This window comes from Fukomys damarensis, unplaced genomic scaffold, assembly GCF_012274545.1.
Source record: "Fukomys damarensis isolate Sample0158 unplaced genomic scaffold, DMR_v1.0_HiC HiC_scaffold_19, whole genome shotgun sequence".
Taxonomy (NCBI): Eukaryota; Metazoa; Chordata; class Mammalia; order Rodentia; family Bathyergidae; genus Fukomys; species Fukomys damarensis.
The window spans coordinates 29,742,416-29,767,831 of record NW_022900931.1 but is presented as its reverse complement, the minus strand read 5'-3'; the positions used below and the strand labels follow the sequence as shown (position 1 = coordinate 29,767,831).

Genomic DNA, 25,416 nt, shown 5'->3' with positions numbered 1-25,416 from the left:
CTGTAACGTGGTGCAAACCATGCAGGCAGATGCAAACCCCCCACCCTGAGTGGTATTTAAGAAAGCAAAACTTTTATGGCGAAGAAACAGTTACTGGAAGTTTAATAATTCTTCTAGTTTCACTTTCTTTTAAATTTCAAATTAACTTTATTATTTTTAAAAAGCAACTATAAGGGTCCCTTAAGCAATTTCAATAGTCCTAGAATTTAATCCCTTTTAGCTCACAGCTTGTGTGTGAGTCAGTGTTCCATTATTACAAGAAACACCTGAGATATAGTCAATTCTCAGAGAAAGGAGGTCCATTCCGGCTCACAGTTTTATTGATTTCACTCATGGCCACGAGTCCTATTGTTCTCAAGCCTGTGGCAAGGTATCACATTCCAGTAAGAGCAAAACACTGCTCACCACAGGGAGGAAGAGACAGGAGAAGCCCACAATCCCTTCTAGGGCCCACCCAGCCCTGTACCCTAGAACCTCCCACCAGGCCCCATCACTTCCCCGTGGCACTTGGGGGACACTAAAATTCAAAATGCAGGGACTTCTCATTCCATTACTGGAGGACCTGAGTTGTATTGCTCAGTGTGGGGCTGAAAGAAGAAACTGCTAAGAGCATTCTCTAATGTGACAGGAATGAGACCAGTTATGAACATCAACATTCCCCTTCCAGTTTCACACAATCTCTAGATTAGTAAACCCACAGAGCCCACCCTTTCAATTCATTTCAGCAGGCAGGACAGGCACTGGGCCACGCGGGCTCCATCCCACGCCTATCAGACAGTCAGCAGTGCTCACTAAGCTTCCGAGTGCCTGGTACCCTCCCCGTCCAGGTCCCCAGAGGGTTCTGAAGCCAAACATTTGTCTCGTCAGCATTCAGGGTCTCATTTATTTTTCTGCACTTTTTTCATTAAGAACACCCTTTACGGGCTTAAGGGATATACAAGATGTAAGAGAGACTCAAACCAAGATATAACTAGCATATGAGTATCACACACACTATCACACACTAGGAAGAACCAAACGGAATGAAACAGTGTGCTGACAGATGGGTCAGAATGAAAGCTTAACCTGAAGCAAGGCTTGAAACAAGGGGTGGCTAGGCAGAGTGAGCCCAGCAGCATGGTTTTGGGGGAACCAATCGTCACAGATGGGAAAATCCAGCCGACCAAAGCATGGAGGTGACAGGAAATAAGACTGAAGAGGCAGACCCACTAGCAGACATGATTCAGCAGGACATTGTCAGTAAACAACCCATATGGAGGGTCTCTGATGGAAAGCTGCAGGCACACAGATGAAACGGCTACTACCACCTCTCTTCATTGGCCTAGGAAAACAGCTAATGCATATTTTCAACAAGAAGCTAACTGAGGTTGTTCATATCACTCCCATTTCTATCATCAAAATCATGTCAAATATGCCAAAGTCCCAATACTTACCAATTAGAAATTTAAAAATGCTTCCCACCAACCTCTCTGGGTTTATAAGCCCCAATTTTCTCCTCCTCCAGAGCATATTACCATTCTGGACACCACTGACAGAAACCAGCATTAACAGCCAAGCATCTGTACATCCCACTGTATTGTGTTCTGTCCACATTTGACGGTACCTGCATGTAAGAAGTGTGTGGGGGTGCTATTTGAGTCAAACTACAGTGCAGCCAGCCACATTCTGTCTTTGCAACACCTGGAGAGCAAATGCCGTCATTTTCAGTCACCCACAAGGCAGCAACAGGTGATTCATCCTGTCATGAATTCATCAGTACTTCTTCCATGTCAGCTAAGGGTGAGGCATCGTACCTGACACCAGAGGTTTAGCAGTGAATGAAACACAGCTGCTGCCCTTGGAAAGCCTGCACTCAGTAACGGGACAGCAGACTGTAAACAAGCAAACAGAAAGTGTCAGCCAATGGTAAGCGCCACAGCCAGAACCCTGGGGGAAGAAAGAGGCTGTGCTACTTTAAATGGTCACAGCAGACCTCCCGGCTGAGGCAGCTGAGGCACCAGAATAGTGCTGAGCAAAGATTGGAGAACAGAGGCAGCCAGCCACAGGCTGGGCAGGGGAGAGCTTCTGCAGACAGAGCAGCACACAGAGTGCCGGGGGGCCGGGAACAGCAAGGGGCACCAGGGCACAGGAGCGGCAAGGAGGAGAGCGGTCAGGAAGTAGACCAAGGGAAGGACTCACTCTCAAGAGGCAAGGGCGAGAGGCCTCTGCATCCTGTGGTTCTGCTAAAACAGTAATGCTCCTCATCCTTATTAGATCTGCAAATCTTTCTAAGTCCAGTATCACATATAAAAGAAACTGCAGTTCCAAGAAATAGCTAAACGTAAAGAGCAGTTTCTGTATTTTTTTCTTTTTTTTGCAATTCACAATAAATTTATTTTACATAAAAGAAAAAACTTGTAGTTAAAGAAAAATTCAGTAGAAAACAGTTCTGCTTTAAGTTGGCACTCAAAAGTAGAAGCAGTTTATTAGTGAAATCTCAATAGAAAGAGAATTTTATAAGAAAACATTCTTGGCATGAAAGTGCTAACAAATTCTTTACCATGCAACTTTACTGGCAGAAGGGCTGATTTCTGACGGCTGAGATTTTGTTTGTTTTCCAGTCTCTTAAGACATCACCCTGGAAGACACTTACACCTGCTTTATTTAGTTATTTATATATAAATAAGATGTCATGATGAGTAGTTTTTTCATAGTCCACCTATTTAATTAAGCAGTTCTAAGTAGCTACTTGGCACTTTGCCCTTTTGATTTCTCCTTTTCCCCCTTCACCAGTCTGAATCCAGGCCAATGACATGGAACACAGTGATCACCTCATCTGCACGAAAGGGCAACTCAGTACTGTTTGCAGCATCACAGTCATAGAGAACCCTGGCCCTCCTGCTGCCACTGGACTCCTACAGTCAGTGACGCTGGAAGTGGAGGTGATTCCTAGGCCACTGGCTGAAGCCATGGCAGAAGAACCAACTGCGTTTGATAAAGTAGATGGCACTGGAGTCCCAGAAGTCTGATCACTGTTAGAAAGATAACTGGATGGAAAACTTCCCAGTTGTTCTGGAGATCTACATATTGGTAACACTGTGCACAGGAAGTCTTCCGGGCTTCTACACTCACTCAGACAGCGAAGATGATGAGCGCATGTACGGCTGACTCCCTCTAGCAGAAGTAATCTCAGCCTAACGATCAAACTCAGTTGGAGGTGTTCTTAATCCCTGTTCATATGAACTTAAAAGTTTCTGCAGCTTTTGCCCTTTTTTGTCTGGTTTTTGCAGCATCCAACACCAGTCTCCTAATTTGTAAGTTTCCTTTCTTTAGCAATTATTTTGTAATCTCCTTCCTAAAAGAGTAAGACAATTTCAGGCTGATGTTTGATTCAGCACTGTCAGTTGTTCCAATTTGTTTTTACGTTTCTCCACATTTCATAAGGGCATTACCAGAAGCAGTTTCAACAATAAGAAGAAGCCACTAGGTACATTTGGAATGCACTGCGTACCCTCCAAACCGTTCAGCTTATTACACTTCCAGATGCAATGAAATTTTAACCATTAGGACGCCCTCAGGTACAATATCCACATGGTTTCTGGCAGAGGACAGAATGGCACTGAATGTAAAACAACTCACCACTGGCATGTCAAAAGGAGCCGTGCCTTCCCAGGCATCTGGGGGGAGATCGCGACTCCGGGAGTCACTGATGCTGTGGAGGTCACGGCCCCACACAGCCCCTGGGCCCCTCAGTGACAATGTCCTTAGCTTTCCTGGGGCAGGTGGTGGACACAAAGCTGCTCGTTTCGTGCTGTGTGGAGGCTTCACCGCATCTGCAGTCACCTTAATAGTTACTTCTATCATAAGAAACGTAAAACTGAGAAACATAAACAAGAAGGCAGCAGACATCCTCAGACTGAGCCTGTCTCTCCAGAGACAAAAGACTGGCAGCAGCCACATAAGCACTGGCAAATGTCCTTTCTAAAGGGTCAGCAGTGACTAGCTAATCCCCAGATGTCAGCTGCTTTTTACATTTCTGAAACCACTTCAACCTGCAGCCACAAAAATGAAGAGAAACAGGCAGCATCCATACCCCTGGCAGCAGGATGCACGCTCAGCAGCTCAGGTGAGGACCACGTGCCTGTGCCCAGGTTATTTCTGCGCCAGATAGGAAGCACCATCATCACTGGAGGACAAGATGTCCTTCACCACCTTCCTCAGACAAGAAGCAGAGTTATCCATGGCAATAACAGAAATGAGAAAAGGCAATTTCTGTCTCTGCTGCATGTGCAAGATCAAAGTATGCAACTTTTCTTGAATAAGCCTTTAGTACCATCTCTCTGCTGAATCAATGAATTGCTACCAAAACAGAGGAAAAGTTTTGAAGCTTAGGACAGCCACAGAAAGATTATATTGGTCCATTTACATTTCTACTACAATTGGCAATCCTGGGGTTTTTTTCTATGTAAGGAAATCTATGAGTGAGGGAATCAGTTTAATACACATACTTATTTCTCATTTTAAAAAAACACATTTCCCCTAACCTGATTTAGAAGCAATGAACCGTTCATGCAAAACTAGATAACACAGAGAAGTATAAAGAAACTAAAATATTGCTGGGATGGCAGCACACACCTATAATCCCAGCACTCAGGAGGCTGAGGCGAGCCAGGGCTACAAAGTGAGTTCAAGGCCATCCAAACTACACAGAGCAAAACCCTGCCTCAAAAAAAGAAAATATTACCTATGAATGCATCGTTAAATATAACCCTAAATCAATAAATTTCCTTTCAAACAACACAAACACTTCATTTTATCAAAATATATTCATGTTGAATAGACAATGATTACGTTTGCAAGCACTCACCCATGGTAAAACACTTCTTGCAATGTGGCTGCACAGTATGGCATCACAGAATGTATTATAACTGACTTAACTATTCCTTTAGTGTCCTATCCTGCATGAATGATAGATCAATGAACTCTGACACAACAGAACAGAAGATCGTTGTTAGAGTTTTAGAATGCATGATGTAACTAACCCTAAGACATCATCACTTGTCAAATTTGGGTGAGATATCAAATACCCACAATTACCTGAAAAGGTCATTTCAGTTCTCTAACCCTGCCCATCACATATCTGTGTGAGGCTGGGTCTTCTGTATAAACTGCAACCAAAGCTACCTATCACAACAGAATTAATTCAGAAGCAGGTGTGAGAACCCACCTATTTTTATTTAAGCCAATTATAAAACAGATTTACAAAAATGGAAAATACTTCTTCTAAGTCTTCTTTACACTTGGAAAATAGTTTTTATTTAAAAGAATCACTAAGAAGATCAGCACAATGAAACAAGGTTGGTCCTTTCTACTTCTTTTTAGAGTCCTAACCCACAAAACTTGTGAGGCTATCGATGAGTGTTGCTGAAGTTACTAAATCTATGAGTAATCGATCAGTATTGCTTAAGTTACTAAGTTGTGATCGCCTCTGATGCAGCAGCAGACAACCTGCACAAGCCAAAAAGCAGGACATCGCTCAGAATTTAATCAAGAGGAGAATGAAGTGGTAGCTAAAGAAGGGCGGGAACAGTTTATTCTTTTCTGCTTGAGTATTAAGATGGGAGAGATCAGAGCATTCACAAATGCTTAAAGGAAACACCGACAAAGGGAACTTCAAATGAGGGAGAAGGACAGTAGTGGAAAAGCTGATTTTTAGAAAGCAACAGGGACTCCTCTCCCACTGTAAGAAGAAAAAAGTAAAACAAAATAGGTCCAGAAGCAGGCCAGTGTGCAAAGCCAGCAGGAAGAACAGGCTGCAGCCTTCACTGACTTACCCATGATGGGTAGATTGTCTGCAGGAAGAGACAAGGAGGCGAAAGGAGCTGAGTGCGAGGCCAGACTTCAGGAGCACTGAAAAGGTTCAGAAAGTCATTACTGACGATGAGAGGGCTGACAAGGGGAATTCCAGGCAGTGCGGAGGCCCAGGTGAGGCATCTGGGTCACCGCCTCTGGCAGGACAGGCGTGCGTGGCATCCCAGTCTTCCAGGGCCAGGATGAGCAAAGACAGCAGACAGAGGGCTGTGGCAGACCTGCAGTGCTGGCTCAGACTGAGAAAGTGCAGCAGGACAGGACTGGAAGGCAGCAGGGAGTCGGAGGAAGGGGCCGGAAAGCCAGTAAGCAAAAGAATCTGATGCTCAGGCAAGATGTTCTGGCCTGTGGGTTGGATCTCTGAATTTCACATCACGGTGCCTCCTGATATTAACAAGACCTAGAACAGAGGCTGCAGGGTGGTGCTGTCATTCTATATTCTGTAAGTACCAAAAATAAAAGTGTGTGTCATCTGTCTGGGTTAACATTTTTAACCAAATATTTGTATATACTAGGCCTGGCAGGTCAGGGTGGTGAAACAGTGTGGAGCAAGAAAAGCCAAACCATGGCGAAACTTATTACACAAGATGAAGGAGGTCCCTGAAATCCCTTTTCTCATGAAAAAATAGTACCACTAACTTAGTGGGTGTCAAGAAATTCTTTGTCCAATCCTAAGCAAGCAAGACAGATGTACTTTGGGGCACATCAGAATAATGTGTGGTGACTGCTTGGTTTTTTTGTATTTTGTTTTTTGTTTTTTTAATATTATGCAACTACGAGGTAAAAGGTGAAGACAAGTTCAAATCAAGTGCTATTTTGCAAAAATAAAGCATGTCTTAATTGGCTCAGGCTACTGTCACAAATTTACCATAGCCTGAGTGACTTAAAATATTTATTTCTCATAGTCTTGTATGCTGGGACGTCCAAAACCAGGGAGCTAGCAGAGCTGGTGCCTGGTGAGAGTTGCTTCCTGGTCTGCAGAGGTCAGTGAACTCACCTGTCCTCACACAGGGGACAGAGACAGCAAGCTTGCCTGTCTCCTCCAGTGAGGGCTGCGCCTCGGGACCTAATCGCTTCCTGGAGGCCCCACTCGGAGCACTGTCATACTGTGGTTAGGATTTCAACCTGTGAATGTGGAAGGGAGGGGTAAGCATTCAGGCTGTAACAAGTACTTCAAATTATGTATCCGTCCCATGGTTTTCATTGGACAGTCAGTCACATTTTACTGGAAAGAGAAAACTCCAAAGAAAATGAAAATTTAATCATCAGGATTCTAGACACAGCATAAGACTGATAAAATTACTGAACATAAAAAGGTTTCAAAGGTAAGAATAGGGCAGCTCCTCCAAAGTTTGACAGACATGTTTAGGCATTTGAAGAAAGTTTATATTTGAAAAGATATAAAATGAGTACACAACTACAAAAGTGACCACCTATTATAAAACTCTCTTCCTGGCAAAGACACAGTATCCAGTACCACTCACTATCGTTGTCATGACTTCTATTCAGTCTCACTGTGAAGCCCACAAGTTTAAATTCCCACATCTTCCAGTGAAGAACTAGACTGTTCAATAGCCCCAGCTTTATTCTTAGCTCAAGCTCACATTTTCTTGTTTCTGCTTTAATCAAGAATTTTTCAACCTTTTAGCAAAAGTCCGTCCAGGAAATCTTCTCACACCTGTCCTACTAACATATAAGCGACAAAAGGTTACAGAGACTGAACTCAGCCAAGGTTAACAAATAAAAAGATAAACAGTAAAAACACAGTCCCAACCACGGCAGTTCCCTGGGCAGTGGAGAAGCACGGAAATGAGCAACGGTCACTCCCGGAAGCTCTTCAAATTCAACAAGAAGATGGAGCAGCTTCAGAAAGAGGGGCCTCTGTACACCTGGATGGATGGCCACAGATGGCACAGCAACGACAAAGGCCAAAGAATGTCCCACAGTGCCACCAGCTACCACCCTCCAGACCTGCAGCTCACGCTGTCTCCAACAGCACTTCTAAGTGAAATTCAGTTCACACAAAAAATCAGCTCTTCTACTTGACATCAAATGTCCTCCTCACAAGCCGATTACAATCTACTGAAGGAAAGTCAACGTGTACCCCTTATTGAGCAGCTCCCTGCTTAGTGCTGTCACGACCTGCAGTGCACACACAGCTGAGACCCCACTCCAGATCTGGGTGTGCAACACCGCATAGCATTCATACCACCTGCCCATTGGACACACTCCTGAGTCCCCTTTCCCAGTACGTGTAAGTACTTGGCCCCACTCCAGGAGGTTGCGTTTTAATACTTCTTACACGTCACCACAATAGCTCAGCACACAGGCTTTAAAACAAATGAACCATGTACTCCTCCGGATTCTACCTCATGCATTACAGTCTACTTACAAAATACGCTGAGGTTTACTGCAGGTGGCAGAGGATGAATTTAATACAGTGGAAAATAAAGAATGCCATTTCTCTTTCCGCTGTTCTCAGACCGGATGTAGTACAGTGGGGAATACCACAATCTTTGAATAAACAGCCCAGGTCGGAGGAGGGACAGAGTTCTACTCCCAATTGTGTTCTACTATCTGTTTGACCTCGGGGCTAAAGGGTTCTCCTTTCCAAAACAGGGTTTCCTTAAAGTTCTGGGTTGCTGCTATTCAAGTGTAAGGCAACAGCAAATCAACATCAAAGCAAAGACCATGCTGGTAGAACCACAGAAGCACACACAGCATTTACTCAGTGACCTGATGTCAGCCCACACCTCACCATGGATGGATGGGCAGGCACCGCACCTCCCGAGGACACACACAGCCTACTCAATCCGTACCACAGGGCAGAGGGAGGCAATGCAACTCTCCACCAAAATCTTCACCTAGATTTAACAAATGGCTATCTGGATAATAATTTTTTTCAGGCTTCCTACAGAGTTACCCCAAGGTGGATCTGAAAGAATGAACTGTTACTCTGAATTCTGTACCAAAAGCCATTAAAACTATGTGTCTGGTGGATATAATTCATCCAATAACTCAAAGATGAGCCATGGTTTTTGCTGTTGTTTTAATTTATTCATTTCTAAAAACGATCATCAGTAAGACATTCTGCAGACTGGTAAAAGTGTGGCTTGGACTAATGGCATTTGGGAAACACCATTCATACCTGCATTTATCTCATTCCTGTTCCGAGCTCCCACAGATCACAAGTTACCTGTCATCCAAGCCTCAGCACAGCATAGTGAGGGATGAGCACAATGCTCCCCTTCTTTGCATCAGATTAGATCACACACTTTCAACCCACTATACAAAGGACTCAAGCTAAGACACTGAGAAAAAATTTAGCACAAGGACCTGCAACAGTTAATTGGTAAATTTAGTAAACTCACAGAAAAGGAATGGGGAACTTGTATTCTTAGCACACATGAAAGGTGGGAAATAAAATTATATCATTTTAAAATGACATTACATCACACATTTCTCCAAAGTAGCTCCATTTCCAAAACAAGTCACACACAGCCCAATAAATTCTGCGTAGATGGTGGAATCTCTTTTGAAACAGTATAAAATTGGTCAGAGCCAGCCAGTAACAGAATGTTTGACTCTAGGACTATTTTATTCCAGATGATGTTACTGTCCACTACACACAAGCTGAGAACAGCAAGAAAAGAAATGTGACACTGTTTATTAACATCGTCATTTATGAAGACCTCTGGGGTAAGCAGCTCATGAATCAATAGTAAGCATCAAGGTTAAGCTTCGTGCACTGAACAAAGCAGAAGGAACATTTTCCAAAATTGCTAGTTTAATGTTCATCCTTATCTACAGCAGGTCTCACCTTCTGGGGCCTTCTCACTGGAGAGGCCCACAAACTTAGCATGGAGAATGTTCTGTGTACAGCAGAATCCAAGGAAACAACCATAGTACCACAGAGCAGCTCACGTAGGCAGACATGTTCAGTGCACATAGGGCAGCCGCTAAGAGTGAGACGTTTCACATCATGACAAACAGACACACCTATGCTCACAAAACAATGCCGATCCCCAAGAAAGGCACACACTGAATGCAGTGACACCCCAGCCATCCCCATAGCACAGCCTTACCAGGCCATCAGAGCATTCCCGGTAGATATCTAACTGTGGCATCATCTGCAGATGACCAGTCCAAGATGTTTTAAAACCAATGACTCTTCAGGATAAGGAGACACGCTGAATGAAGTTTCATGTCACTGTTTAAAACTGTACACGCTGGGACGCTGAGGCAGAAGACTGCAAGTTGAAGTCCAGCTTGGACAACTTGATGGCTTAGCAAGATCTCAAAATTAAATAAATAAAAACAAAAAGGGCAAGAATGTAACTCAGTGTGAAAGCCCTGGGTTTGATCGCCAGTACCAAATAAAAGCACTGTCGGACATTTGCCCAGGCTGACAGTTACAATTCCGAGCACAGTATGGACATTTTTTGTGGCCACAGTACACATTCCTGGCTAGGGTGTGTAAGAATAAAATTGCCCTCAGCCACAGAGAATCTCATCACCTTACTTGCATGGCTTACTGACAGCATCCAGGTTACCAGGGAAAGTTTCCACTTCACTGTGTTTGCTGTCTGCATAAGCGCTGCAGAGTTCCCCAACCATTTCACTCTGGCCACAACTAGAGAACAGACAGCAAACAGACCTCTAGAAGACAGGTAATGGTTCTAAAAACTACCAGTACTCTGAGGTATATGCTACCTTTTTACCATTTCTCTAAGTGCTCACTCTCTATGGGCACACTGGTAATGCAGTAACCTACTACTATTAAACTCAACGGAGGAGGCACTATTATTATCACCACCTCCCAGCTCAGGAAGTAAACTCAAGCAGATAATTCACTTGCCCAAGATCACAAAGCTGGAAAACTGCAGTCCCAGAAGAACAGCCCAAGCACTCCAATTCCAGAGCTAGTCAAGTCATGCTGCTTCTGAATTTAAAGAAACTGGAAAGAGAAAAATTATTCATCTGGCCGGTTACCCAGAGAGATGGGGAGCACACAGTCTTTTCTGAGTGAGAGTCCTGGTTGTCTTTAAGGTCCAGAGCCAGGATCCTCGAGGGAGTTATGCACAACCCAGAGCTAAATATACTGCAGGGGAACCACTGCTCATTAACGACAAGCAACAGGAAATGTGGAATCGCAACAGAGACCAGAGCTCTGAAAACAGGACAGGACAAGTGCACCTTCCCGGGTGGCACCCACTTGCCAACTACCCTCTTCTATGTTTAGTATGTTTGATCTATGGGAGAGCCCAAGCATACTGCGCAGTTTTCTCCTTTTGTTTTTTTACAGCAGCATCTGGGAAGTTGTGGCCGGACCCATCACTCCACCCAGAAAGATACGTGGGTAGGAAGAGAGGAAGAAGAAGCCCCACCCAAGCAAGCTGTACATCTACTGCCAGCACAGCTGCCACGAAGAAAGAAGAAAAGTTCACACAGAAGGAAGCTGCAGAGGCAAAGGAGAGAAAGCCAATTTGGCCTTCAGCCGCTCACTGGGAGGATATTCTGGATTTCAACCCTGTTCCGACTCTCCCAGCAATCCCAAGGCCACCTCCTGGGCCCTAGGGCCAGGGACACTATACAAAGCCTTTCCCAAACAGGACATGGTCATCCCTTGTGAGAGTTCCAAGGCAATCCTCAGGAAAAGGACTTTTGAGCTTAGGAAGTGTGAGACTAAAATGATACAAGCACAGCTGTAAACAGTGCTTAATAAAAGGAACTCCTACTTATTCTATAGACGCCAGATGCTGAGAGAGACTGAGTTCAAAGATTGGCTGAGGAGGCCACACAGACTTGAGGAAGCCTGCACAGCCCCACTGAAATAAACAGCATATCCAGGGTAGAATGCAGTCAGCAGGTCAGTGCCTGTCCTAGAACAGCAGCAAGCACTTAGAAGAAGCCTTACTCTCTGCAGGACCTACAGGGACAGAGATTCAGATGACAGGGCCCTTCGTCTGCAGACATGAAAACCACAGCAGAAATCAGGCAGCTACAAGAACCCTAAGGTAGAGAAGCACCTCCCAGGTGAAAGTGGTACTCTCTCACCCCACAGTCCTCAAGTCCTCAGAGCCTTCTGTTCCATTTCACCATGAACAAAAGGTCTCGGAGCTTGACAACGACCTGCAGATGCTGGTATCCAGATAAAACAGCCAGTGGACACTCAAGAAAAAGCATCAACACTTCCTTCCCAAAAAGGAAAAAAGAAAAAAGAAAACACACTGCTCTCTCTACAATGACAACTGGCACCACAACGGCCCCCTGGACCCCACCTCCTTGACCTTACTCCCTCACACCATCTTCCAGGCAGTCACATCAAAGCAAGACTCTCCCGCCACCTCTGATCAGGCTGAGATGTGAAAGGAGGGGAGGCTTCCCCTCCTCTCTTCCCCATTTGCATGAGTCACCAGTCCCTGCCACCAGCACTACAGGGGACTGCGTACCCCGGGAAGGCCCCAGGAAAGGAGAACATGGCAAAGGGGCATCTCACAGATGCTGCAGTGTGCAACAGCCCTAAAGGTTACGGGCTAAGCCGAGCACGACTGGCAGCCATCGACAACAACAAAGCCAAGAACTCTGTAGCATGCACTGCAAAATATTCTTCAGAGTTCAAATAAAGTAACTGAACAGACACGAGAATATGGACAAAAGACAGTGGTTGGCAAAGACAGTCCTCATCCACTCACATAAATGCCTAGGCTTTTGTCCATGGCATGGGTGTCTTTAACATTTAATATCTTCAAACTTTCCATTAGTGCACAAGAATTCCTTATACACTTATGAAAAAAGACAGCTTTTTTCAGATGGCAGAATATTAAACATTTTTCTCTCTCTGTAATAAAATCATTTTCACCATGCTGATAACTGAAAAGTTCAGTTTCCTAACCTTATTTTTATTCATCTGTGGTGATGAGTTGCAGCACAAGGCAGATAGAGTGAAGTTAGGATTAGATGGGAGTAAAGGAAACTGTGCAGTCAGAAGTGAAGCAAGGGAGCCCCACCCAGGTGTGCACCAAGGAGCTCTGTGTCCTGCCTGCCTGGGGCCCTGGGCCTCAGCGCTGTCTGTAAAGGAAGAGGGTTGCATGTTTCCTAGGGCCTGGTCCTGCGCTTGGTCCTACAAGGACTGCTGCAAACTCCACCCAGGACCATACTAGGACGCTGCCAAATGGTCCACCCGTGAGGGAAAACCATTTATCTCCATTTAAAAAAGCCCTGTGAGTCCACATGACGGGCACACGGCACCAGCCATATGACAATGATTCTGAAGGGGCTATAAATGGGCAGAGCTTGAAATTAGTCGGCTATGTGCTATGGTTCATCGGGAAGTGTGCGCCCACAATATGCTCCAGACTGTATATGCTAGCTGTTTAGTTTCTAACATAAATGCAGTAGGGGAAAAAGTCTTGGTAGAGTCACGTATTTCAGTAGCAGTATAAAACCAGAAGTGCACGAAGAACTGCACTTTAAAAGCATTTGAAACACCAAAACTTAGCAACCCCCCTCCAGGCTCATCTATGGGCAGCTATAAAACAGCTGCATCTTTATTTTATCACAAACCGTTTAAAGGCACGCATGGACCAGAGTTTCTGGGGTCTCCCACCCCCATCCCCACTCACTGAACACAGGTTACCAGTCTGATAAATGCCCCTGAGGCACCCACACTGGGCTCTCTGCGGCAGCACAGAGAAAAGAGGGGCCTTGTAAACAACCTTGAGGAGCGTGAGGGTAACCTAGGCGTTGTGATATACGCCATGAGTCCCAGCTGCTCAGGAAGGGCAGGAGGAGCACGAAAGCCTCGGAGTTCAAGGCCAATCTTGACAACATAACAAGATCCTGTCTCAAAAAAATAATGAGGGGCCAGGGATTTAACTCGGTGGTTCTACCGCCTGTCTTGGCAAGCACAAGGACCGGAGTTCAATCCCTGGTACCCCCCAAAAAGCATAATATCAAAAATAAAGAAAAATAAATAAGAGAGAGGCTAACACTCAGAAAACCAATACCAGACACCTTCTCCCACTGTGAGTTTTTTTTTTAAGAACGATCAGAAGAATTACTTTTAAAGCTCTTGAGTTGGACAGGATATTTATTAAAAGAAACTATCATTTCAAACTTTCCTAGACATCTTTTAAGAGTCCTGAGAAATCACTCATTCAAAAGTTCTTTTAATGTTAAAAAGCCATGTGAAATTATTAATTATTGAAATAATATTTATTCTGGCTGGAAAATCACTTTCCACTGGCCATATTCCTAACAAAGAGCTGATTTTTTTTTTTAAAGTTCAGATCTTAAGAGTATGTGGAAGGCCTGAGAAAGACCATTTTATAGGTCATTAAGAATAAAGCATTTCTTTAATAAAGAATAATGAGTCTAAAAATAATAGGGCATATGGGGACACAGAAGGAAGGGGGAGGGAAGGGACTGGGCAATGGGCGAGGGAGTACAGACTTCTCTGGAGTGAGTAGATCTGAATCCTCTATAATTGGGGCAAGTTCCTAAACAACTCTGCAGCTCAGTATGCTCCTCAGCAAAAGAGAGACAGTTATAGTCCTGTACCCCAGGGCTGTTATGAGGAGACGCATGTGAAGCATTCAGCATGTGCACAAGCAGTACTCAAGGACTCGGGACCATTACCCTGATGGGTTTGGTTCCAGATCCACCCACTATTAGCTGCACAGTGTTAAGCAAGCTGTTTAGTACATCTAAACATTAGTTTGTTCACCAAAAATGAGAGGTCCAGCTCATATGATCTCTTGGCTCTCTGACAGCACAGCATCATTTTTAATTTCAAATTCTATGATTTCAGATTTTATGTCTCACAGGTTGTCTGGTTGGTCACATGATTTATTTTCTATCAAGTGTGTGGTCAAAAGCAGGACTCCTAAATGAGACATGCCACAGGAGGTACACCCAACTCCTAGGATCTCCATTATGAAGTCCTTGTCATGAAGCAGTTTCTAGGTACACGCTGTCTGCAATGTCCAAAAGGATGGTCTGCGATGACAGGAAAAATCAATCTATTTTCATACTAGTGGTCTTCAGACATCAAACTGTTGGTGTCCTATGTCACAGTGCACCCCAGTGACAAATGGAGGATATATAAATTAATTTCATTTGCTATGACCAAGTCCCTTCAGAAGCTATCTTGATTATTTCCTACTTGAAACATTGCAATCCTTTCTAAAAAACATTGCTTCCTTTCTAAACAGTGAAATCCAAAGGTGACTTTAAGGGGCCTTTTCTCTTATATCTTGGCAGAAGAGAAATGAAACTATTTTAGTTTTATTATTCTTCTCTGGCTTTTTTAAACTCATCACTAGTTACCTTTTCTTAAAAAAAAAGAAGAACAAGGAGGAGGAGGAAGAGGAGGAAGAAGAAGAAGACAGGGCATAAATGTCCTTACATGTCAGGAAATTTAAAATAATCACTTAAAAGATAATTTACTGTGGACTACAGCACCACATGAAATTATACTTCATAATCATATGTTATAAGTAGTGAGCAGATATGCATGTTAAGTAAACAATAGTTAGCATAGAGTACAGAATTTTATATTGCTACTAAATAAGATTATAATACAATTAACCTGATTTGCAAACAGCAGCTGACTCTAATGACAGGAGGTACCTTCAATCGCTGGAAAAGTCAAGCCACTCTTCTTTTCTCCACTAACATCCCTAAGCTGCATCAAGGTTGGCAGTCTTCCCAGATACCCTAGCCAGATTTAGTCTCTTCTCACACTAAGGTTCTTAAATGATTTCTCATAAGGTAATTGATTCAAGCAACTGTCGCCAATGCATGCTCATGACATTGGGAGATGAGTCAATGAAGAAATCCACCACCAAGACAGAAACCCAATGATCAATGTTTCACTCACTACAAGCAGACCTTGTGCTGGGATGAAGCAATATGGCCAGATGACACCAGCAACAAATGAACCCTGCCCACCATGCTGCCCATGAATCCAATTCAGTGCCAAGTTCCAGTTTATGGAAACACAAGGACTTGTGGAACAAGTTTTAAAAGTAAACCAGCAGCCAAATCGAGAATGTGGGGCATTCACTAAACTAGGTAAGCGACCTGATTTGTTCAACAAACCAGTGACACAGGGAGTCGAGTGAAAAAGGAAGAGCTTCTCTCCATTTATAAAGCTCTTCAGCAGCATAATAGTCAAATGCACCGTGTGGACTTTTCTTCAGATCCTGGTTCAAATAAATCAATGTTGGGCTGGTGAGAAGTACAACCAGTTACTGGGATTCTCCCATCTTTTGCCATCTAATTTCTCAACGTGCACATTCAGCCATGCCAGCAGTGCTACTCACTGAAAGGACAGAGCCCAGAAGCAGAAACCAGGCTAGGATGGCAGGGCCCCACCCAGAGCAGAAAGGGGAAACCCTCAGGCCAGAGAGCTGAGACTCGGAGCCAGTGCCTGGGCCTATTACAAGAAGGAACTTGCAACTTCCCTCTGCTTGGCAGTTTTCGTTTTTGGTTTTGGTTTTGGTTTTCTGAGACAGGGTCTCACTATGTAGTTGAGACTAACCTGGAACTCACTGTGTAGCCCAGGCTGGTCTTGAACTCACAGCAATCCTCCTGCCTCAGCCTCGTGAGTGTTGGGATTACAGACGTGCGCCACCACGCCTGGCATGCTTGGCAGTTTTTGTCAATATATTTCTGGCAGCCTGGAGCCTCTTCTGAAAATTATTCTTGTAAAAAGGAGAAAATCAGTGCTGTGCACCAAGATATAAGCATTGGAAGCAAGCAGAGTACCTATAAGATAGGCGAGGAGAACAACACCCAAAAAGCAACTTAGATTTTGCGTTCTGAGCAGCACTCCACCCTAGCACCTGCATCCTAGACATTTTTTTATTTTGTTTTGATTTTTAACTATCCTCTTTGTAAATAATTGAGGTATAACTTATATAAAGTACATATATATATCACATTTGAAGTTCAATTCTTACTTATTGCAATTTCAGTTTTGGTTTGGCTTTCCAATAATTAACAGCCCCTCTCCTGAAAGCCTTGCCAGTCATCAGTGAACCTGAGGTGGAAAAAGACACAGGCTGCAACCCACTCCCACCCTCTATGCCCAGCCACGGCAACTAAGGGTTCAGCCTCTTCACTGCATTCTTTAAGTCTCTACCTCTGGCCACAAGCTGTGCTTTTCTTTCCTCAAGTTCCTTGCTTAAGCCACAGGATTTCTAACCTGCCACTGTTACTGCCCAACAAGTACAGATCTACATTTGTTCTTAGCTGTCCAATTTCAACAGTGAACCTTAAAAAAAAAAAGCAGACTCCCCTGTGGTTGCAATCACACAAAGAAACTACAATGAGTTGAAAGAAATTCATTTAAATTAAAATCAAACACTATTAGCCAGGTGAGGTAGCACTTGGCTGTAACCCCAGCACTTGGGGAAACAGGGGAGAGGGACTGCAAATCTGTGGCCAGCCTGGGTCATTTAGTGACTTATGGAGTCTCTGTCTCAAAATAAAGGATAAAAAGGGCTAAGGATATAACTCAGTGCAAAGGCCCTGTTCTCAATCCCCAGTACTACAAAGATTAAAATTAACGTTTTATTCTTAAAATCAGGTATTCTAACACAAAAAGCAGTCTTTTCATTTTTGCTACTGTGAACTAGTCATCTAGATTATAACTAAAACTCCCTAAAAATGGAAGATGTGCTATACCTGGAGAGTTAGTTTAAGATGCTATACTTCCATTTTAGAAAGCTGGAAAGATGTGATAGTGGGAAAGTGTCTTACCAGAAACCAAGGGTAGAGTACAGATATGAAAGTGGTCTTTCTTTCAAGTTTACTACACGCCAAGGCCAAATCTATATAACTGTGACCAAACTATTCGTGTATATTGTTTAATATTTTTCAATTTCAGAACTGTTGTGATACACAAAGAATTCCTTTAAAATACAGAATATAAACTTGTCCAACGCAGACATTATGTAGATAGGAAAAAACACTGCTTAAATGTAGATTGGTTGAACCAGGGGAAATACATTAATATCTAACTACATCAACATCTTGCAGAGGACACAATACTCAATTAATTCCATCCATTAATAAATAGTAACATAATGAATGCCCTCAGGCTACTTCATACCAAAACGCATTTCTGGTGAGCACAATATATAAAACACAACTCAAACGTACAAGCTCTGCCTAACAACGTAATTACGTGTTTTAATTGGGTGCCATTCTGATACAATGGCTAAGAAAATTACCTCACAAATGTATCACTGTTCAGCACTATAATCTCTGTATGGTAATGCCAAACTAAACATCAGGAGAAATACCCTCCTGAAACCAGGACTTTAGACTGACCTGGTAAGTGCATCACTCCAAGTGGGATCCCAGCCCTCTCTGCAGCTAAGATGCACAGCTCCAAACCTATCACTGCCTGAAAGGAGGAATGGCCTGGGACAGCTCTGCAGAGACCAGACTCCAAACTAATCTCAGCTCCTGCCATCCCCACGCCCTCTGTGGGGTAGCTTCTTCATTTATAAATCACTAATCACAGCACCTCCCTCATGGAATCACCACAAAAGATAATGTGGAACCAAAGCTGGCATTAATGAATGTTCAGTAAATGCTATTATTTTTTATTACCTTGAGAATCCCAGGAGATGTTTTTCTCAATTCAAAACAGAGTACATCCTTCTGAGAAAGGCCATGTGTCTTAAAAACAGATGTGTTCTGCAGCAGTGGATGAACCTCAGAAACATCATATAAATGAACAAAGCTGGGTACAAAGGATCAGACTGTAGGATTCCATCCATATATTTCTAGAAAAGGCAAAACTCTAGAAAGAGAAAATGAACTGCCTAAGTGGTTGCCAAAAGCTGTGGTTAGGCACAGACACAGCTCGAATCTAAAACTGGACCAGGTAAGACTGCCCAGCCTTGCAAGTGTACTCAGAATTACACGACTTGTGCACCAGTAATGGGTGAACTGCGTGGAATGCAAACTGTATTTTAATAAAGGGTTACTTTTAAATAGATGCATTTCCAATATGCAGGCTACTCAGACGAGTCCAGCATCACTTAGGGTTAGGGTTAGATATTTACAGAGCAATGCAAAGCTGGGATGAAAATTAGGGCTTGGGCGCAAATCACTCCTAATCCTATCTGGATTTCTTTCTAGGCAAACATTATACTTTTCTAATCTTTGGTTTCCACATCTGTAAAATGGGAATAAAGTACTAATTAATTTCAGAGCTGCTGAGTACATTACAAAAAGAATCCTCTGCCAGTCTTCCCGTATTAATAAAAGGCATCGTTCACCCATGGCTGTGGCTAAAAATACAGGTATCATTCACAATTCCTTTCTCTCTTGAACATCAGCTCCAAATTCATTAGCAAGTCTTGATGGTCCCATCTTCAAAGTATATCAGCATCCAAACACTTTGCTACCTCCATCCAGTCATTACAGCATCCCCCCAATGCAGCAGCGGTCCCCCACTGGTCTTCCCGTTTCCACACTGGCCCTCCACACCCAGAGTGACACACATAAAACACAGGCCAGTTTCTTTCATTCCCTGCTCGGAGCCCTCCATGGCTTCCCCAGCAGTGCCCCAGCTCAGTCTCTATCTCCTATCCACCTGCTGCCCTACCCCCTAGGCTCCACCTACACTAGCCTCTGCCCCTCCTTTAACAGCAAGCATCTGCTAGCACAGGTAGACTGGAGCCAGGCTTACCCATTTCCTTCCTTCAGATCTCAAACTCTCCTCAGAGGGACCTCACCCTTCTAAAAAGACCACTTCCTCTCCCATCAGCCTCTAGCTCCTTGACCCAATTCAGTTCTCTTGATAACATGACCATGAGAACCATCTTATGTATGTGTGTAGTTAATGACACCCACTAGCAGGTAAACTCCCTGCAGCAGGCTTTTTTTCTGTCCTACCCACCATCCTACTCCCAATTGTGAGTCTGGAGCCATGCTTGGCATACAGCAGCACTCATTAAATACCCGCTGAAGGAAGGATCAAGCGTCATCTGGCACTAGGCACAATGCCTGCCACCCAGGACACACTCTGTTAGTTGGTAACAATGATACTGCCATTATTACATTTGTTGTTTTCTTATCACTGCATTTCACAGATAAAGACAACTGAAGCCTGGATAACCCAGGACAAAATCTATGTCTGACTAACCATAACCTCCACAACACCTCCGGTTTCAGGAGCACAGGGAAACTACAAGGACCCAAAGATGCAGGATCCTCCAGGAAGAAGCAGCTGAGGTTCCTCCCCGTTCTCGGCCCTGCCTCCTCTCTCCTCCTGAAGGTGGCCCACACATTCCAGCAACCTTAAGGAACTCTCTAAATTAATAATTTACAGTCACAAGGCACTGCACCCCCAACATGGAAACATGCCTTTATCTTGCCCTCAAGAAAACACTGAAAGAAGGGAGGCATGATTGTCTCCAGTTTACTGAGGAAGAAGTCAGAAGACAAATAAATGACTTGCTCAAAAACCAAAGGCCATAAGTCACGGTGAGTTTAAGCTTAGGATTCTGGACATTTAAAAGTCTCGGACTCTTTCCAACATGTTACATTACTCTGTACATCCACTTAAAAAAAGAAAGAAAAAAGAACTTTGACCACAGTTCTACCTTTTTCAAGTAACATCAAGTCATACAGAAAAGAACATTACAAATCAAGTCCCTCACATAGACATATCCACAGTAATATTTTTAATTTTCCCAGGACATGGGAATTGTAATGTTATCTACAAGAGATGCTCATAAACAACTTCTCATTATTTATACTGCAGGATTTTATAAGTTTTTATAAGCTCATTAGCATCCATCAGGCCCAGGTGCTTTAAAAACCTGGATAAAACCCTAATTCTCAGGGAAGCAGGCTGTACTTCACATATTACTATCAACACCACAGTGCCACGCCAGCTCTGTCCTGCACATTTATTATGACACCTTGGGAAGAATGCACAACTTGTGCCCAAACACATCTAATATCAGAATCACGCTATCTTTAAAAGCCTTCTGAAGTCAGGAAGAGAAGGCTGGGTGAAGAGAGAGAGTGCCTTTCCCTCCCTGAGTGTGTCCGAACGCCAACTTTATGAGAACACTGCAGCAGCCTTACTAAAAACCTGAACTAAAAGGCTGTGGGTGAAACATCTATTCAAGTCCTTCACCCATTTTCTTAATCGGGCTATTAAGATTTTCACTATGGACTTATGGACGCTCCACACACATCCTGGGGATAAACCCTCTCTAGATACGTGGGTTGCAAGTCTTCCCTCACTCAGTCACTGCCTGTTCATGCTGCTGACTGCTTCCCTGGCTAGGCAGAGGCTTTGAAATGCAGTTCCATTGTTTATTTTTGCGTTTGCTGCCCATGTTTTCGGCGTTTTATCCATGAAATCATTGTGAGACCCATGCCACGTAGGCCCACTGTTTTCTTCTGGTGTTGTAGAAACACTCATCAACAAAAGAATAGGCAGAGAAAACACAACACATACACACCTGCAGGGGGACACATTTAGCCTTCGAAAGAAGCCAGCCTGGCAGTGCACAGCAACAGAGATGACCCTTTAGGACCTTCTGCAAAGGAAAGAGAGGGTCAAGATTGCATGGCTCTGTTTATGATGAACCTACCTACACAGTTAAAGCACAGACTCACAAGAGCAGAATGGAGGGTTTCGGAAACTGAGGGGACAGGGAAATGGGGAGTTACCTCTCAAGAGGCATAAGCTTCAGCCAGGCAGTATGAGTCATCTGTACCCGTCCACTGCTCAGTGAACCCAAACAACAACACGTATAAAAACTGTCCTTAATACTGCATACAGTTGGCCACAGTGCCACACACCTGTGACCTCAACACTCTGGAAGGTGAAGGCAGGAGAACGGCAAGTTCAAACCAGGCTGGGAAACAAACCAACTTGGTGAGACTAAATAAAAAGCAAAAAAGCAAAATTAACACGTTAAAAAGGGGCTGGAGATGGAGCTCAGGGGGAAAGCCCCTCACACCACCAAAAAAAAAGGCTGTGGGTACCAAGGTAACAGTACAAACTCCCATCACCTGCCAAATCTCAGAAACCACAAATGAGGGACTGTAGGACCTTACAGTTGTTCTCACTGGGCCACAGGTACCACCAAATTTATCTTGCTTATGAGAAAACTAAGGCTCACGGGGATTTGGGGATTTGCTGATTTGCTGGAGGTTACAGGCTGGGAGCTGCACTCTAACTCTGATGTCCCCTGCCTGAAGCTCCAAATCTTTCCCCTATACCAGACACGGAACTCTTTCCAATCCACAACTCCTACAGCTCAAGGGATGGCCAACCAGGGCTGTCACCTCAAATGTCCCTGTGTAACTTACCTTGGCACTGACTGCAAAAGGGAGCAAAGAATGTGGAGATGAAACCCTCTGATGCCCAGGTGCCTACGGTGACCCACCAACAAGACAGCTGGTCATGATCTGCATTTTTCCGACCCTGTTTCTGGAGGGGACTTTACAACACATACTCAGAAGCAATCTTCCACCTACAGACTTTGGCATCTCGTGACTGCCAGGGACTTACTGTCCCATAAAGACAATGGAAAAATACTGTAAATCAGTTCCACTAGAAAATGTCCCAATCAACCAGGCCTGGTGTTGCATACCTATACTCCCAGCACTCTATGAGAGGCTGAGGAAGGACAGGAAATTTAACCCCAGCCTGGGCAACTTAGCAATTCACTGAGGCCCTGTCTCAAAAAAAGGGCCGGGGCTGTCACTTAGGAAGGAAGGGAGGGAGGCCCAGTATCTCATCCAAACCAAGCAGTCGGTCTCATCAGTCCAGCCAGGCCCCACCTGCATGCTGGGAATGGCTCAGCCCTGGAGAATCACATTCGTTTTTACCTCTCTGTCTCTGCCTCATGCCACCCTTCAACCCACAAGATAGGAAAGCTACTACCCGATTCCTAGCTGTGGTTTATGTCATTCTTTCTGAGATACTACCTTAATTAGTAAAGTGCTACTTTCTATTCACAGCTCTTAAGTGGAATTAAACAATTTTGTGCATTTTACGTGATTCTTAAAATACCTTTCTCACCTGCCCTGCCATGAGGATGAGGCCCCAATTACAGCAAGCCCATTGTCTAGCACATAAGAGGCACTGAATAAACATCTGTTAAAGGTGGGGTGAATAAAAAACAAAGCTGCAACGTCAGCCTTAGAATCAGTACCTGATCGATTTTCCATCACTAAATGAGAACATGAACTAGCTTGCCAAATAATTTTATTTCTTTTACTGATGGGACACTAGAATCGATAATATGAGGTGGATGAAAGTGTTGATTCCTTTTCTTCACATTCCCTAAGTACTTGGGGTGAGGAAAAGTTTGGATGGACAAGCCCAGCACTTGTTGAACTAGAAAGGAAAAAGGGAGAGAGACGGTTTACTTCAAAAAGAAAAGCAAAAAACCAGGCCAAAATTAGACAAGGGGACTGCACAAGGAAATGTAGCACAGTTCTCATGGTGTCACGCACAGGCACTACACACTGCCCTGCCACACACACATACACGACATACACAAAGATCTTATTCCCCAGCAGCATTCCCGGCCCACTCTGTGCCTACAGTGAGCCCCAAACAAGACAGGTTCCACAGCCACTTCTCTAGACTCAAAACAGGCTACTGGCTCCCCAGGATCTCTGGAGTATCTACAGATGCCTGAAGTCTAGATCTCACTGACTCATTTTCTCAGAACACTTGCACATAGAATTCCGGGAGTGGGAGGGGGAGGCAGATGCAACAATAACATTAACCCACACTACTAGTCATCTCTGTAACACAAAAGTCCTGTACCTCTGTATCCCTCAAAGAAAACTGGTAAGAATATTTCCTACCTCTATTTCTGATATTTTAAACGATCAAAAACAAAGGAATGAATGAACGACAGCACCCATCCTCCTACAATTCAGGAACAAGATTAAGGTCTCACTTTGTACTTCTCTTAAGCACTAACCAATTCTACTTTTAACAGTCACAGTAGTCCCCAGGGTCAGAGGCTGGCCATCAGAGTAACCACAGAAAGTCCCTTCCACCGGGCCACCCCCTTACTCCTCTGTTCCTACAAGGCAACAGAATCGAAGAGCAAAGCTCCTAAACTCTGATCTCAAGTCCAGCCTGGCTACTCTACCTATATCATCCAAGGTGCCAAAGGAGGGCTGGAAACCAAAATCTGGAGATTCTGGTATTTCCCATCTGAGTTTCTATTGACTTTATCATGCAGAGAAGTACAAGGACCTCTCAAGGAACACTCATCACCACAAACACTCCACCCTTCACATACAGGTCACAAGGACACCGCAACTCCACCAAGAATGCAGGCAGTTAAGGAGCCCCAAACTGCAGGGGACTGAACCCCAAACGGTAGAAACAGCAACAACAAATGCACCTGATGCTACATAACCACAACTTCCTTCTTGTAAGCTCTTCCAACTTCAGAAAGTATTGCATCATCCTCACAATCAGCTACTTCTATATTGTTGTCTTAAAGGCCCATTTTCACTTTACATATTAAAGAATCCAAATGTCCAACAAAGTCATAAAAGGAAAATAAAAGTAAGTAACAACAAAAGCTCCACTGGCCAAAAACCTGGCTGAGTGAACACCCCAACACCTCCCAGACGATACACACTCAAAACTGCTCACCCTCAAAGGGAAACCCTTCTTGTTTTACTTTTTCAATGTAGTCTTTCAGAAGCAAATGTTTCCAGCAGTAAAAACCACTGTTCCTTGCTCTACAGAAAGTTTCTTTCAATCGTACATTTCTCGTGACTTGCTTAACACTTTTACTCTATAAATATTTTAAAATTTGAAAAATCTGTTTAAAAATGAAGTGAATCCCAAACCACCCTTGAAATCTAAAGAATACAGGCCATAAAACTTTTTGGTCAACCCATTTTTCAAAGTAAATGGAAATTACATTGTTTTTCCTTTATTTTCCTCTACCTTGTTAGGTGATTATTTACAAGGCTATAATGAAACGTATTCCAAAACAACTTGTTGGTCCAAACAAGTGAGAGTGGCAATGCATAACTGCAGAACTATTTTTATTAAATGTCATAATATAGAATGATGTAACTGATAAAAGATTAAGAGTCAGAATTTATCTCCCTCTCCCTCTCCCTCTCCCTCTCCCTCTCTCTCTCTCTCTCACACACACACACACACACACACACGGACTGTCCAACCATAAATCAAGCAAAGGTGGCTTTATCCTCAGGTTAGGTTTTGGTGGTGGTCACGAGTGATCTTCTTTTTTTTTCTGTATTTTTTACAATTTTTGGTGTGTGTGTGCAATCTTATGATTAAAAGTTTTAAACGCAAAACTACTAGCATGAAGGAATCTCCCTTTGATCAGCATCCCAGACACTATTTCAACTCTCAGCAACCCGGACAGCCAGCAAGGAGACCTACCGACACCTGCCTACCTGTGGGCAGGGCTTCCCGGGGTCCCAGATCTGCCCCACGGTGGCACTCGCTCTGATGACAAACTTCGCTCTGCTGGGGGCACGGCGGGCCTGGCCCTGCCCGACAGC

At 43.9% G+C, this 25,416-nt stretch overlaps 1 protein-coding gene and 1 pseudogene across 3 annotated transcripts in view; both read right to left on the bottom strand.

Annotated features, from left to right (window-relative positions):
• The window catches only part of Fam107b (family with sequence similarity 107 member B), a 69,501-nt gene extending 44,091 nt beyond the window's left edge, over nt 1-25,410 (bottom strand). The window contains exons 1-2 of one of the 3 annotated variants that reach the window (XM_010641976.2): nt 21,351-21,759; nt 18,475-18,667 (exon numbers count right to left, since the gene is read on the bottom strand). Coding sequence is in view for 1 of the 3 variants with exons in the window: in XM_010641972.2 (XP_010640274.1) it covers nt 21,351-21,366 (16 nt within the window). In the remaining 2 variants the exon portion in view is untranslated. Of the gene's footprint in view, nt 1-18,474; nt 18,668-21,350; nt 21,760-25,308 lie in introns of those variants that run through there. The other 2 variants (XM_010641978.2, XM_010641972.2) reach the window with 2 other exon arrangements.
• Nucleotides 2,703-7,392, bottom strand: LOC104874784 (annotated as a pseudogene).
• Nucleotides 25,411-25,416: the final 6 nt, after the last annotated feature.